Consider the following 17,500-nt stretch of genomic DNA (forward strand, 5'->3'; position numbering starts at 1 on the left):
ATAGGGGGTAAGAGATCGCTGTGTGAGAGACAGGAGAGAGAGAGAGAGAGAGAGAGAGAGAGAGAGAGAGGGAGGGAGAGCCAGACAGACAGGGGAGAGGCAGGGTGGGGAGGGTGGGACAGGGGAACATATATCCTTTCCGCTATGGAGCTCACCATGGAGAACCTTGGGAACCTTCACGGCGTCTCCTCGCACGCGCAGGGTGCGGGGGACCTCATGAGCTCTCACGCGCGGCCGTCGCCGAACCCCGGCGGCGGCTCCTCGCACCGGAATCTCGTGTCGCACGGTCCCGGCGGCGCGCGGTCAGCCATGGTGTCCAGCATGGCTTCGATCCTGGAGGGGTCCCAGGACTATCGGACGGACCATCACCTGCACCCGTCCCTCAGCATGTGCGAGTCGGCCGGGATGAGCCTGAGCAACACCTACACCACGCTGACGCCGCTGCAGCACCTGCCTCCCATATCCACCGTGTCGGATAAGTTCCACCACCCTCACCCGCACTCCCACCACCACGCTGCAGCCGCCCACCAGCGACTCTCCGCCGGCAACGTCAGCGGCAGTTTCACGCTCATGCGGGACGACCACCGGGGGCTCGCCTCCATGGGAAATCTGTACGGTCACTATCCCAAAGAGATGTCCGTGTCCGGGATGGGCCACGGCTCGCTCTCCCCGCTGTCCAACGGACTGGGCTCTTTGCACAACTCCCAGCAGCCGCTCTCGGCGTACGGTCCCAGCGCTCACCTCTCCGCCGACGCCAAGATGCTCTCCCCGGTGTCCGGCTTTGAGTCGCACCCCTCCATGCTGTCCCGAAGTGACCAAGAGCACCTGGCCAGGAGTTTAGGGGGGCACGGCCACGGCATGATCTCCAACCTCTCCAACCTCAACGGCATGCATCACCACCCGCACAGTCACCTGCACTCCCAGGCAGCGAACGGCGCAGTGATGCTGGGGGAGCGGGAGAGGCACGGCCACGGAGCCGGCCAGGGAGCAGGCGTCCAGGCGGAGGAGATCAACACCAAGGAGGTGGCTCAGAGGATAACGGCCGAGCTGAAGCGCTACTCCATCCCACAGGCCATATTCGCGCAGAGGATCTTGTGCCGGTCCCAGGGAACCCTCTCTGACCTGCTGCGCAACCCCAAACCCTGGAGTAAGCTCAAGTCAGGCCGTGAGACCTTCAGGAGAATGTGGAAGTGGCTGCAGGAGCCCGAGTTTCAGCGGATGTCTGCTCTTCGGCTGGCCGGTAAGATGTGCTCCATTCTCCTTGTTTTTTATTTTATTTATTTTGTAACAGTTAAGGTTAAAGTGCCAGGCTCCATATAGCGAAGTCATCATTCACCTCGATGAATTAGAAGTGTGAGCAATCCAAATAAAAAACAGGCGCACCTAAACTCGCACTCGCAGGCCTATAACAGATTCAGCACCAAGGACAGCTCCACTGGCTGAACCACAGGCGCGCCGAGGCGCACCTGGCTTCATCGCTCAAACGAATGCTGTCGTTATTTCCTGAAAGACAACACAACACGAAACAAAACAAACGCAAATTGTTTAGAGGGAGTAAAGTAAACGAGTCTAATTGTAGAGTTTTATAAACCTTTTTGTTTTGCGCGTATTTATTTGCGTTTGTTTGCGCGCGCTGTACACTCAATTTCCAGGTCTATATTTTTGATCGACACGTAGCAAATCGTCATGGATTCGCAATAAACCTAGGAAAAGCTTAGACGCCCCCCCCCCCCCCCCCCCCCTCAGCCCCCGCCTTTCTGTCTCTCTCTGTCCAGCTGTAAACAGACAGACGCGGGGCTACTAGGCCAACTAGTTGCGCGGGAGAAGAAGGGTGACCCCTGGCTGCCTGATCGATACGCCAGTTCCCACTCTCCCTTTTAAATGTGGCACACGGATCGATACTCGTATCGGAGCTGAAAGACGCAATAACCACACGGTCTCTCCGGCTTTTCATTTAGTAGTCTGTAGTAAAAGCTCTAATTTTAGACCAGACATGAGGTGCCACTGCATTGTGTGTGTGCCCTTTACGCAGGCCCGTCGCCTGTTCAGTAGCCTATACAAGGCAAGCAGAACCTCAAAAGCAAAATGTGGACATGGATTTAATAATAGCAGGCAGGTACATTAGGACATCAGGCGAGATACAACTTTTGTCAAAAAGGCAGGGTAAACACAGGTGCAAGCAAAACACTAACGAGGGTTTCCAACATTAGACTCATGGAAGTTGGAAACCCTCATTAGTGTTTTGCTTGCACCTGTGATTACCCTGCCTTTTCGACACAAAATGCCCCCCCACCCCCCGTGAAAAGGGTCTATTGGGGCCCCAGAACTTAAATAGGCCTACTTCAGGGGCAACCTTTGAAGCCACGCTAAGCTCCATGGGAACTATTTTGATGAAGTGGATATGGCTAATATTGATTGCAGCAGGGATGAGGATTGGCGGCAGGGACCACATTAAATTGGATAATATAGTGGTTTTAGATAAATATACTGAGGGTCATATTGATGGCAAAATTGCCCTATATTGTCTGTATCATGGCATTTGTGTGGCTTATTAATACCAGTCTACTGCTATGAGTCAGGATACATCTCTTCAAGGAACAGCTGCTCCAAAACTACAGAAAAAGCTCAAAATTATATCTGGTCGTTACTTTCACCTCTGCAATTGGGTAGTCCAGTTCATAATACAGATTCACAATGTCTTCAAATGGGCTGATCAGAGATAGATAGATAGATAGATAGATAGATAGATAGATAGATAGATAGATAGATAGATAGATAGATAGATAGATAGATAGATAGATAGATATAGATAGACAGATAGAAAGAGAGATAGATAGATAGATAGATGGATGATAGATAGATTGATGATAGATAGATAGATAGATAGAGAGAGAGATAGACAGACGACAGATAGATAGATAGATAGATAGATAGATAGATAGACAGATAGACAGACAGACAACAGATATATAGATAGATAGATAGATAGATAGATAGATAGATAGATAGATATAGATAGATGGATGATAGATAGATAGATAGATAGATAGATAGATAGATATAGATAGACAGATAGATAGACAGACAACAGATAGATAGATAGATAGATAGATAGATAGACAGATAGATAGACAGATAGATAGACAGACAACAGATATATAGATAGATAGATAGATAGATAGATAGATAGATAGATAGATAGATAGATAGATAGATGAGGATTAGTAGCTGTGGCTGTGAGTGTCATTAATAGTGTGGCTCTGTCCTTTCCGTGTTTGCCTGGCTTTGCACATAGGAGATCAATAAGGCCGTTTCCCCTCCCCAACCCTGTCTCTCCCTCTTCCTCTCTCTCTCTCTCTCCCTCTCTCTCTCTCTCTTCCTCTCTCTCTCTTCCCCCCCCCCCCTCTCTCTCTCTTCCTCTCTCTCTTTCACTCTCTCACACACTCTCTTTCTCTCTCACTCTCTCCCCCTCTCTGCCTCTCTCTGCAGCACATCACAATAATATCTCTAATCATCCGACGGTAAGCATGGCAACAAGCACAGGCAGGTTGTTTGGCTTCAGGAGATTTGCGCCACAAAACAAAAAACACACTGACTGCAGGACAGGGGAGGGTGGAGAGGGGCTGTTTCATAAAGTCAAACAATGCACACATCCATTCTCCATTCTCTGGCCTGCCTCTCCCTGCTCCCTCGCCCAGACCTCACCGACCTTTCGGAAGCCCATCCGATTCATTCGCTCGTCTCATGAAAGATTAATACCAATCTGTTATCGCTCTTGGTTTTGTTCTGAGGAATCAAAACTTGGCAAAAATAGCAATGTACAAAACTTCCGCGGGCCCCCCAACTAAGTGAAAAAGAGCGTAAACAAAACTGAGATGTGGGGGGGAAAAAAAGCTGGGAAGAGCAGTGAAATGCCATTGATTGAGGGCGGGCTGGCGGGTCGGGGCTTTGTGTGAACAGCCAGATAGAGGCAGGGTAGTGAAAGGATCAATAGCGACCTTAATAATTGATAAGTATAAGGGAGACGGAGGGGAGAGGGAAGAAAGAGGGAGGCTGAGAGAGAGTGCTGGTGGTGGTGGTGTTTTAGCGCTTGTAACAGCATCTTCTGAGTAAGCAAAGCCAAATCTGTGGTTAACAGTCGAGGACCACACACCAGTTTCACAGCCCATAACACGTGCTCTAAGTGTGTAAGAGCATGTGGTTTCGGAGAACGATGTTACACACCCAAACACACCCCAAAATATCAATAATACTGATCTAGCACATACTGTATAGCCCCCCATGGATTTATTGCGTACATGTTACAGGATGCATCTCCAGGGCTAGAAACTCATAAGAATATATACAGTATATACATATATGTATATTTTTTTTACACAAGTCATTCACACACAATGGGATTTGTAAGACTGCAGTATTTCAAGTGAGATCTGGAATGAGACGGTTGATGTTCAACACAACAGACATCTCAGAATCGGAGACTATATGGCGTCCCACTGTAGACAAAAGAGCACCAGAGCATCAGATGCATGGTGGAGCTGTTAGTAATGAGCGCTTTCTGCTCATGTCAGCAAACCCTCAAAGCAATCCAAGGTTGTGATGTCATTTGATTTTAAAGGTTGCTATGCTTTATGGGGTTTGTAATGCGCCTTTATGGGAGGCATGCAAGCACATTTCACTGAGTGTGTGGGCGCGTACATGTCTGTCTGTCTGTCTGTCTGTGTGTGTGTGTGTGCGTGTGTGTGTGTGTGTGTGTGTGTGTGTGTGTGTGTGTGTGTGTGTGTGTGTGTGTGTGTGTGTGTGTGTGTGTGTGTGTGTGTGACTGGGTTATAGAGTGTGGCTGCACTATACATTGTTCAGGCTTATCTGACTCGCTCTGAATCGGTATTGATTTCCTCTCTTCTGCTCTCTTCGGCTCTCTCATTCTCCCTCCCTCCCTCCTTCCCTCCCTCCCTCCCTCCCTCCCTCCCCCCTCTCCTGGCTCTGTACCAGCATCAGCAAAGCAGATCCCTTTGCCTTCCACCCCTTATTTCATCTCTGCTCTCTCTGGTCATCTCTCTCTGTGCCAGGCAGCACGAACATTGCACAGCCATTACTGGCACACTGCTATGGAATATTTTGACACTGAATGGGAGAAGAAGCAGCCCCTTATATGTTGTGATTTGCATATAGGAAACTCTATGCTCCATCGTGTGGCACAGTCTGAACAGATATAGAACTCATATGCCTGTACAAATTCTACAAAAACGTATTTGATTTCATAACATACACTGAATATATGTTATTTTGGTTACACTTATAGCCATCCAGCCTTCATTCTACTGAATTAATGTGCTAACTTTTTAACAAAAGACAACTACTCTGCAGATTAACAACCAAAAAGTCTGATACACAGAATATATAGCCTACAGAATAGGCTTGCTGCAGTGTATTATAGCAATGGTTCTCAACGTGGGGTCTGTGGACCACTGTTGGTCCTTGAGGGGGCGCCAGGGGGTCCACAACAAATTGATGAATTGTTCAACTTCAGCATTGTTCATGTTAACACAATTAGAGAATGTAGAACAAATCTATACTATTTGGATCATATATAGTCTCACCGCTCTCTATAGAGATAGTCTTCTAGACACAAACATATCTAACAATAAAAATATTTGCGTCTGTGGCCCTAATGTGGAACACAGGAGGGTCCTTAGGGGCCCTTGATATGAAAAGGGTTGAGAATCACCATTATATTTTAAACAGGGCTTTTTAATAGGGCTGGGTGAATGGTTAAAATCCTTGAATTGTCTTGCTATTGAGCATATTTAAATACATTCCTGTCTACACTGATAAGTATCATAAACATGTTATAGGCAGGCCATATGCCATTTCTACATTGGCCTAATATACATTATTTTGAGAAACTTCTATGAACTGACGTTAGGGGTTAATGTCAGTTTGAGAAAGGCCTCCTGGTGCTGAACGGACAGTTCCCTCTGATCTTCCGAGAGTCTCTTTATAGTTTTACACTTGCAAACAATAAAAGCCTCAAAGTTAGTTTTAGGCCAAATTGATCACGCAACTTGTAGCAGTGTGTGTGTGTGTGTGTGTGTGTGTGTGTGTGTGTGTGTGTGTGTGTGTGTGTGTGTGTGTGTGTGTGTGTGTGTGTGTGTGTGTGTGTGTGTGTGTGTGTGTGTGTGTTCGGAGGCACATTTCAGCAAGACCTAAATCCGTTATTTAAAAAAAAATCCCATTTGTTTCATCATTAAAGTAGGATAGAAAACGCAGAATCACTTGCGTTCAATTAAAATTTAATTGAGGTATATGCCTATCGAATTTTCTAACCTACACATATTTAATAAGTCGTTTTCCCCTTTTATAGACTACAATTGGGCTACACACAATGCCAATAATTCATTTGGCAGAGGCCTATTGCTTATCAGGCCGACATTGGTCTGAATTCCTAACAACTTAAAAGCTGCTCTTATTTTTTACCTTGAGAAAACGTAAACGGAAAAATATTATTTTCAGATAGAAAAAGATAAAAGAGACATTGAGGTCTATGCCTGGAATATGAACATGTTCCCCCAAACCAAAATCGTTGCAGGAATGGGTGGTGGGTGGTGGTGGTGGTGGTGGTGGTGGTGGTGGTAAGTATAGGGCTAAATAAATTATCACTGATGACAGCGCTATTATTTGATTGCTGCTATTCATTGAATGTATGAATGCGTTCGGGAAATTTTTCCTAATCTGAATCACTTCTCACTTTCACCTTGTCTCGCTGTTTGCATCAAGGGGCTTATTAAATGCGCTTTCGCTTTGCCGTGCGTGTTTTATAACTGATCACTGATCAGCAAACCTTGGAAAAAGCTCTCTGGAATTAAATTGATATTTTAATTTCGAGTCATTTCTAGAGTAAAAAGTAGACTATTGGATTTGTAAGAAATAAAAAGAACGGCAGACCACAAATAAAATCATATAAAAAAGTAGTGCAGGCCATGCAGACACACGCACACGTCACGTGTCATTCGGCCGTATACAAACTTGAGCTATCTTGTCAGCCTGCGTGCGCAGCGTGTCTGATAGAGTGTAAGCTGCCGATCACTTGTCCAAACAGGAGAACACGGGCTTTACATTGACACATAAACGAAGGCTTCAAATAATCAATCCCCAATCAATTATCGCAGCTTATGGTCGCTACAATGAAAGGGACGGTTACCCTAGCCTATATAATGCACCGCTGCTGTTTGTTGGGGGGAACTCGGGCGTTTTACTTCACAGCAATGAACAGGCCTATATAATATGATCAATATAATCAATAAGCCTACATCTGGGAGGTGTGACAGAGAGTGATTGACTGTTTCTCGCCTGCTTGCAGTAGTCCGTCCAGGGCGGGAGAGGGCCCGTCTCACCGCACACAAAGCCCGCACATCTCGTCCGTCCGTCCAGCCTGCGTCGACTAGCAGCACGGTGCGGTTAGTTCACCGTCTGCCCCTCATGCCCCCCCCCCCCATCTGTGTAACACACACACACACACACACACACACACACACACACACACACACACACACACACACACACACACACACACACACACACACACACACACACACACACAGAGTGATGCATGGCACATACAGTACACTAGACACACACACATATACACACACACACACACACACACACACACACACACAGCGACAAATATTTTTTGCCTATTTTGATATACATGAATGTTGTGCAATTGGCAAACAAATACATTTATATTGGTAACACTTTAGATGGGGAACATATTAATTAGGACACTTATGGCGTTTCCCTCAATAGTTTAATATTTTCCCCTTAATAATACAGTAATAATAACATCTTATAACCCCATAATGAGCAAAGCATCCCAAAAGCATGATACTGACTGCAATGAACACTAATTAGGAGGAAATAGGCTATACTAATGCAGAATAAGGTGCTAATAAGTGTTTAATAATAATGAACCAATACTAATAGGCCTATATACATGTGAATAAGCAACTATTAATGTGTGTTCCATAATCTAAAGGGTTACATTTTTATTTGTGGAATAGAGTTAAGTCACCTTATGAGCTTCTAAATCTTTACAATATAAATTCATAGTTCACTATCAAATGAATAAAAGTTTAAAAATGTTATGTTATGGGTCTTTTAAGGAGAAAACGTTGCTTTGCTGCAACTATAATTGATTTTTGTCTATGGCGGCTACTTGCCTTGTGATGATCCCCGGCTGGAAGTCCTATTTTAGCCATCTTGTTTTTATTTACACCACGTGTGTGTGCAGATGACAGGTCTTTAAGTGCAACTCACATCCACTTATTGGCTTTTTCGTCTCCGTTTACTCTCACCAACATACCTTGAGGACATCTAGCTACCATCTGAGGATCTCATGTTACCCGCTCCATGCTTCCACAGATCCACACATATGAGGCAGAGTGTCTTCAAAACCAAATCCAGCTCTCATCCCTACCAGTGTTATCCAACCCCTAACCCAGTGGAAACACCACACACACTGCACTAAACATCAATTCATTTGATTAGTTATTGATGGCTATACATAATAGCTAATGCACAAATCCTGCAATATGAACAACACTGTTGTCCAAACCTCAGCTTCATTTAATTTTATTTGCCATGGCTCCCAAGCCATCACCTATCACGCTAAGCCCTGCAGATGCCTATCAGACAATCACATGTGATGCGTCCCAGGAAAAGTCAAAGTTAAGTACCTATAATTCTAGCAACCACCTGCTGTCCTTCTCATCTTCATGTACGTGCACAGTGGAAATGTGGGAATGGTGGTCACAGAAAGAGAAAGTTGCTATACATGAAAATATATAACAGCCAAGATGGTCGTCTCTCAAAGGATGCAGAATAACTTGACATTCTGCACAGCTAGTAAGTTAATCTGTGGATCAACAAGAGGTCAAGCTTAAGCAAAGTGGCAGGTGTCTGATGGCTTTAGCATCGTTGACATGTGGACACATCATGAAAGAGATGAAATGAGGAAGTGTCACTTGAGACCACTGAGCCTCAACGGCTTGTCTCTTCTGAAAAGCCCATTTGGTAATGAGGCAACTAAAGATAGCCGGAGCGCTTTGCTCCGCGTCTCCGGAGAGGCGCCTTTAATGAGCGGGGGCCCTCGCTCGGCGGCGCTCCCTGCGGTCCTATTCATTGCTGTGGAAGGGAATTTTCAGGAGGCCAACCGAGTCTCATTTGGAATGGGCCTATTGATTATCTGCAATATGTATTGACCCGGGCCCGGGCCTCGTACTAACTCCTTGCTTCAGTGGCTCACTTGGTTAAGGATTGGATGGTGGTGGCTGGTTGGTGTTGTTGTTGCCACAGGCAGGTTTTCCTCCCAGCAGCATGGGAGCTGATGGAGGGGAGACAGAGTGGTGTTGGCATTGTAAAATGGCCGGTAGCAGGAGTTGTTGGAAAACAGGCATTACATATTAAATTATCACTATATTAGCACTAGCATCCAGTCATTACATTAGGGAGTATTGAGTTGGGTTCGAGACAGCACTTAGAGAGCCCGGGAGGAGATTCTGGCATGGCTGGGCCTGAACCAATTGAATAAACGTTCCATGAAATGGTTCTGAAGTGCGGATCAATCAATATGGGGACTATCAATCTGAGGGCAAATTAAAACAATTGAGAACAACAACAACAACAACAACAAGAGGCAAACAGGTGAAGAAGTCAGAAGGGATGGACTGATGTGTCTTCGGCCCAAAGAGGAAAGGCTGCGAGCTGCTCCTGCCAAGCTAGAGAGAGACAAAGGAGAGAGGAAAGTGTTCTATAGCCTGCATTTTGCTCAGAGGAAAAATACCTTGTAATGTACAAAACACAAAAAACAACAACACACACACACACACACACACACACACACACACACACACACGTGCATACACATGCATTCATATTGATCTCCCCTTCACAGTCAAATCTGTTTACTGCTGTTGTCTAAACCTGCTGTAAAGTCATCAATCATTTGCATACACCACCTCCACACACACACTGCAGCCAAGCCTTATTCCACCTCTCTCCTCTCCTCTCCTCTCCTCTCCTCTCCTCTCCTCTCCTCTCCTCTCCTCTCCTCTCCTCTCCTCTCCTCTCCTCTCCTCTCCTCTCCCCTCTCCTTTCCTCTCCTCTCCTCTCCTCTCCTCTCCTCTCCTTCTCTCCTCTCCTCCCCTTCTCTCCTCTCCTCTCCTCTCCTTTCCTTTCCTTTCCTCTCCTCTCCTCTCCTCCTCTCCTCCCCTCTCCTCTCCTCTCCTCTCCTCCTCTCATCTCCTTTCCTCTCCTCTCCTCCCCTCTCCTCTCCTCTCCTCTCCTCTCTCCTCTCCTCTCCTCTCCTCTCCCCTCCTTTCCTCGTCTCCCCTCTCTCCTCCTCTCCTCTCCTCTCCTCTCTCTTCTCTTCTCCTCTCCTCTCCTCTCCTCTCCTCTCCTCTCCTCTCCTCTCCTCTCCTCTCTCCTCTCCTCTCTCCTCCTCTCCTCTCCTCTCCTCTCTCCTCTCCCCTCCTCTCCTCCCCTCTCTCCTCCTCTCCTCTCCTCTCTCCTTTTCCCTGCCTCCTTCACCTAACCTCACATGTGCACATCTCTCATGGTATCCTGCCTTGTGGCTGGGATATAGGCTAGATGCCTCACTATAGTTTCCTTACTCAACAATAGCACACACGCACGCCCACAGACGCTCCCGTGCACGTTTTTTTTTTTTTTTTTTAATAGTCTGACATGTTATGCTGCGAGACATTCCTTTGTCGTCCTCGGAGTTCTCTCTCTCTCTCCTCTCTCAGAGGACTGCTGCCACTCTATTCCGCCACATCTCTTTTGTTCTTCCACAGATAAACAATTTCTTCACCAGCTGTCTGTCACAGGCGCGCTCCCGTGCAATATTCTCCCCACCACCGTGAGTGGACGCGCGCACACGCCCCCCCCCCCCCCCCCCCCCCCACCCACATGCGCGCTGCGCGCACTCACGCATAGGCGCGCACACACGCACGCACACACACAAGCACGCACGCACGCACACACACACACACACACACACACACACACACACACACACACACACACACACCTCGGTCTAGCAGATCGATGGGGATCGATCGGGTGGGGAAGGGAGCCCTGATTACTGGACCACGTGCTCGGGAGAAAACCGCGGAAAATCGATGATTGCAGCTTTTTAGGGCAGCAGAACAGAACAGACTCCCTCCAGTCTGCACACAGCTCCAGCCCACAGCCCACACGGTGCCCTGCACGGCATGGACCGCGCTCCATCTGTGCGCCTTTAGCATAAACATCATGTCGGCCGCGGGTTTCATCACTTTATTTCAAAGACACAGCAGATGCGAATCATCGGCCAATCAGACAAAATACCCAATTTAATAAGATTTGTTTTAATCACACCCATTTTTATTAGATGTGAGATAGAGAAGAATTAGGCCTATAATGTTCACAGCATTGGGCTCATATTGGGGGGAAATAACAGTGGAGAGAGCGTGAGACCTATACCATACACATTCTACTAGGCCTACACATTATACATTCTCCATTGTTGGAGAATAAAGGAACAGTTCACCCCAAAATGAAAATTCTGTCATGATCTATATTCGCTGCAGTTGAACCACACAGGCACACAGGGAGGTTGCCACTTGCCAACACAACTCAAGAGAAAACCAGTCATCCTTGTCAATGGTGACTGCTTTCTCTCGACAAACGTCACCATGTTTCAACTGGCATGAGGGTGATGACAGACTTTTCATTTTTAGGTGACAATTCCTTTCATGGCCCTGGGGGGTCCCTAGTGGGGCCCCACACCCCACTTTGGGAGCCACTGGTTCAGGCTGTATAGGTTTCGCTCATCCTATCCTATAATGAGAATGCAAAGTCTCTCTCTGTGTGTGAGCAGAAATGTGTTCGGCTACAGCTATGCCATTTTACGTGTGATCGCGCTGAATCCTTCAGGAAGTGTAAAGAGCACCCCTGCGCCCTGCGGGTGCACCTAACGGAGCCGGATGTTTGAATTAGGTAATTAGGGCAGACTAAATGCACAAACATGGCAAATTAGTGGACAAAATGACTGGAGACAGCTTCAGCACCACGGAGAGTTCCAGAGTGGAGGAGAGGCTGCATGCCAACTCTGTGAGCCAGGCCTGCATAGATTAATGGCTGAACTTGCGATCTGCACGATGGCTGCGCGGCACACTCGATACGCACGAGTATTACGCTAGTCTATCTTTTGAAAATGCTATTATGGATTCGAAATCTGGCAAATTTTGACTTCAACCAACTGGCTTGTCAGGACCGTGACTGTCAGAAAGACATTTTAATCTGTCTTTTCCACTCTCTGATAGTTTCCCTTGCTGGACCGTGACCAACTGCTTCACTTTCCTCCTTTCAACTTTTCCATTCTTTCTTTTCCCTCCATTGACATGTAGCATTTTAAAGCACCAACGCGTAACTTTATGCTCAGCAGCAGCAACAGCAGCCTCTGCTGAACACAGATGCTAATAAAGGCTACACTTTCCTGTTTGTATGTTCAGATATCAGCCTTATTCTACTGTTTCTGCTTGTATTCTCTACTTTGCTAACCTTTCTGCAGTGTTTATAACTGATTTGGTGGAAAAAATTGCTCCAAATATCCAAAAATGTTGTTGTCTCATAAACACGTTTCACTTCCTAATATAGGCTATGTACTTCACAATAAAAGCATCCTGTGTTAATTTGCCAGCTGAAAACCTTTAATCTGAAGGAGATGCGCAGGAAATGGAGTTAGATCCAGGCAACTTGACCTGCTCCGGGACGGAGCCTCAAAGTTATATGGGCGTTTAGGGCACAGACTGGGAATGATAGAGATGCCATTCATCCTATACGAGGGATCAGCCGACCAGCATTTTGGTAAACAAACCGTGTCACTGGGTGGCAATGGCAATAGAACTCTATGGAGCATGAGCTTTGGGAGGCTTGAGTGTCTGACTCTAGCCGGCTGACTCTGTTTACATTTTAAAAGCTGCGACAGTTCACACAACTTTAACACGACATGCATATATATTCTACATCAAACTCTTGAGCTACTTCTGCTCTCACTCAGAATGTCAAAATATAAGCGATGTGATGTATAGTTTTTGAGATATTAATGTTTGTTTGCCACAACTCATACGAATAACTGCAGCGGGGTTCCGCATTTCTGGGTGGCAAGTGACATCACGCTGATTCGTCCTATAGCAGTCAGTAGGCCTATAATAGTATAGCATCAAAATAATTTAAAAGCAGTTATATTAAGGTTAAAAAAAAAGTTGCATATTGGGGCTTTTCATTTCATCTCCAAATTTGCATCTTCTTCCCATATCATACACTGACAACAGGCTGAACCAAACACATTCAACTCCCATCTCCACCAAGACACACACACACACACACATACATACGCACGCACGCACGCACACACACACGCCCCACACACACACACACACACACACACACACACACACACACACACGCGCGCGCACACACACACGCCCCACACACACACACACACACACACACACACGCCTGCCCTCATCCTCTTCTAACCTTATGCTTTCACACTGTACTTTGCCTGATAGCATTTTAATTGTCATCTTTGTGTTGTCAGCATCGCCCTTGTTCTCATCTATAATTGCATTCAGAGAGCCTGCATGCTGCCTTGATATTGTGACCTGCTTTATTTCTGTTTACATATCTATCTCTTTATAATGAGATGACCACAGAATGTTTCAGTGGGAATAAACCCTTTTCCGCTCTTTATCTGTCCTCCTTCTCCTCCCCTCGATTCCTTCCTTCCACCCCCCTCTCTCTCTCTCTCTCCAGCATGTAAACGCAAGGAGCAGGACCAGGGACGCGAGCGCAACCAGCTGCCCAAGAAGCAGCGACTGGTCTTCACCGACCTGCAGCGTCGCACCCTGGTAGCCATCTTCAGAGAGAACCGCCGCCCGTCCAAGGAGATGCAGGTGACCATCTCTCAGCAGCTGGGCCTGGAGCTCTCCACCGTCTCCAACTTCTTCATGAACTCACGCCGCCGCTGCCAAGACCGCTGGGCCACACAGGAGGAGCACAGCCACGGGGTGCACGGCCACGGTCATCTGCACACTCCTCACGGAAACAACCACAACAACAACAACCACAACAACAACCACAACAACAACGCCTCACCCATTCACCCTGGCCCCTCCTCTGCGACCACTTTCTCCAAGGCCTGAGGTGGAAGGATGGATGCATGGAGGGGAGGGGGGGGATAGTCTACTCTAAAGCGGTGGGTTCCAGCCTCGGCCCTGCAGAGTGCGTGTAGCCATTCTGCTCCAGACCAGACATCTGATGCACCTGCCCGAGGTCCTATAGTGACTGTTGGCTTGCGCAGGTGAATCCGATGCTCTCGATTGCGCCGCGTGTCTCCTTTTAATTACAGTGTTACGCTTGAGTTAGGGCCCAACTTGTGTTTTCAAATTGTGGCTCTTAAAACCAAAGATCCGATAGCTTTAAGAGAGGTGCCCTCAAACACCCACGCGTCACTGTAGTAGTGTGGGAAACCAAAGAAAAATCCATCTAGAGCAACTGCACTGTGTGGGTAGCCTATGTGCTGAACAGAACAGACAACCAAATAAATTTAGCAATTGTTTTTCAAGGCCAAGCCTTGAAAAACAATTTTGCATTATAGGGCAACTGTGCTGGTTTTGCCAGTTGCCAGGATGAATAGACCAAAGAAACACCCATGACAGAGAACCAATATCTTTAAAAGACAGGAAACCTTACAACCCACACGTTGGTCTTTACAAATCAGACAGCAGACTTCAAAGTGCAGGACGAGCGCCCAGGCCACAGATTTCACAACCGGCCAAAGATGATGTCCTCTCCTCCCCATTTCAGTGACACACACACCGAGGCGTTTGTGCGATGTGTGCGTCTGTGTGACCTGCAAAACCGCACACCTCACACACTGTTTAACCCTGCACCACCCCCACCCCCACCCGGCTCTGCATCACTGCATGTATGTGTCTTGTGCGTGTGCATGTGCACATACACACATGTGATGTGCTCCCTCCAGGGGGTGTAATTCCTCTGCAGTCATCTGGCACGTCACACGCCAGAGTAACAGTGCCACCTGCTGTCCATTAAAACACCTGAACATGGTGGCGTATTACTACGAGCTCATAGCTCCAGTAGGCCTATATACCGTGAACCAGTGCACATTAATAGGGGCTCCTCTGTTCTCCTCCTCAGGGGACAGGGCTTTTTACTTTTCAAAAATACTGCTGAGATACCGATACCAATACTTTATATAAGCATAGGTGTAGCAGTGCAAACACCGACGGACTGATTTGGGAAGGAGACGAATCAACAACCCACAGACCCATTGATTTTGATTTGAATAATCATTTTTCGTAAGTCTCTTTTGTATGGCTAGTGGCCGCAGACAGTGTCGGCACTGGAGAGGTTGTTTTCAGGTTAAGAGGAACAATCAAAACCGGGATGACGTGGTGTTGTGTCCGCGGGGCGGACGGAGGGGGCTGCTCTGTTCCAGTGGCCAAACAACAGAGGTCAAATGTCACAATATAGGATCCTGAGTGCCAATGATGTTTGCCTCTTTATGATAATCAGAGGGAACAGACGCAGCTCGCTCCGTCACCACGCCCACCCCCTCACCTGTGCCCCCCCCCCCTCACCTGTGTCATAACAACCTGCAGACTGCGACCACGATGTTGGCTATTCCATACCTCAGAAAAACACTGTTTCATTGATGTGATCAATGCGTACTGAAACACAATGAAAATTAACTGTAAATAACCCTCTTTTATTTCATCTCTCTCTCTATCTATCTATTTGTTTATCTATCTATCTATTCTATATTCATCTACTCCCCTTGTCCTGTCTTACTTTCGTTTCTCCCCTCTTAAATATTGATGCGGGTAATAATAGTACCATAGACACATGGTTTCTCTCTCGTGACTATTGTGCTATGTTGTGCTGAAACTATATGTAAAGAAGCACCTTGTTGACAAAAATGTAAAAAAAACAACAACATAAGACTCAAAAAAATTAAAAAATGAACCAAAAATAATCACCATGTCGTAGACTGATCCTATGCACAGAGGAGGAAGGGATACCACAAGCGGATGGACTGTGCATCATTTTGTGAATAACCTGTGCGATGAATTAGCTGGACTGTCTTAGCTGGTCTGACTGAACGGGGAAGGACCGTCTTCTTTGATCTCTGAACTTTGACCCCTTTTTTTGAACTGGACTGTCACTGCATTCCTCTGCCGAGAGAGCTCGAACAAGGGGAGGGGCATTGCGTGGGCGTGTGCAATGATGATAATTTTTGGTTACCATGGAAACCGCCTCATTTCTTTCTTTGTGGTTATTTTTGTTTGTGTGCGTGTGTGAGTGTTTTTGGGCAAAGCCACTTGTTGTGTAGCATCTTCTAGCGGGAGATAATCATATTAGAGAGGAGATGCAAGCAGGCGTAAGAAGGGCGCCGGAGGCCCCGTAAGACTTAAAGGACTCGTTTAAGTGACATTCCTCCATTGGGTTCTGGTCTGTAAGTAGTGCACTATAATGGGTCCCTACTTGGAGGGTGTCACTTAAGACCGAGCCGAACTTCCAGGGTCCAAGAGGGGGGTTAAAAAATATTTGTAGGTTTTTAGTGAAGACGTTCGAAGTTCAAAGTGTTACATTCAAAACCCAAAGCAGAGATGTGAGTGAGAGAGACTAGTGATGGAAGGCATTGTGTGTGTGGCTACCTCACAGAATATACAGTGGACTGTGACACAGCCACCGATACCAAAGATACTTCAGCCTGTCGTGTTCACACTGGACTGGACACACACACACACACACACACACACACACACACACACACACACACACACACACTACACACTACACAAGCACATACACACACACACACACACACACACACACACTTGCATGCATTCATATACACACACACACATATGTGGGCACATGCACGCACACACACAAAGATTCACAGAGCAGTCGTGCTGCATAGCAAATGCAGGGAGGTGTTTGCTATGTGGGGAGAGTTGAGTGCCTTTTTCCTTCAACCAGGGGTTGAACTGCTCTGAACACACACACACACAAACATGCAGAATACACACACACGCGCGCGCACACCATGAAACCGTGTTGAAAGCGAAGGGGGGCACACACTGGGTGCCGGCAGAGGGGGACAACACACTGGAGAGGTCCTCAAGACCTTAAAGGCCACATCCATTCTAATCAAAAGAGCACTTTGTTTTCTACGACGAGACAGAAATAAGGTTATTTGCCACTGCTGGTTTGTTTTGTACACGTCGGCTAAATTGTCACACACAAGTCATGTGATCCTCTCTGTGACACACACACGCACACACACTCCTGCCAGAGATATTTTTGTGTAAATTTGTAATGCAAGTGTAGGTGTGTGTGTCTGTGTGTGTGTATATCTGAC

The 17,500-nt window shown here is 46.8% G+C and overlaps 1 protein-coding gene across 1 annotated transcript; it reads left to right on the forward strand.

Annotated features, from left to right (window-relative positions):
• Nucleotides 1–144: 144 nt before the first annotated feature.
• On the forward strand, nucleotides 145–14,252 carry onecut3b (one cut homeobox 3b; the record flags this gene model as incomplete). The annotated part of the gene is made up of 2 exons (XM_083659387.1): nucleotides 145–1,240; nucleotides 13,864–14,252. 2 exons carry the CDS (start codon nucleotides 145–147, stop codon nucleotides 14,250–14,252), a joined length of 1,485 nt encoding a protein of 494 aa, XP_083515513.1.
• Between the last annotated feature and the right edge of the window lie 3,248 nt (nucleotides 14,253–17,500).

The sequence above is a fragment of the Poromitra crassiceps genome (genome assembly GCF_964638095.1).
Source record: "Poromitra crassiceps genome assembly, chromosome: 23".
Taxonomy (NCBI): Eukaryota; Metazoa; Chordata; class Actinopteri; order Beryciformes; family Melamphaidae; genus Poromitra; species Poromitra crassiceps.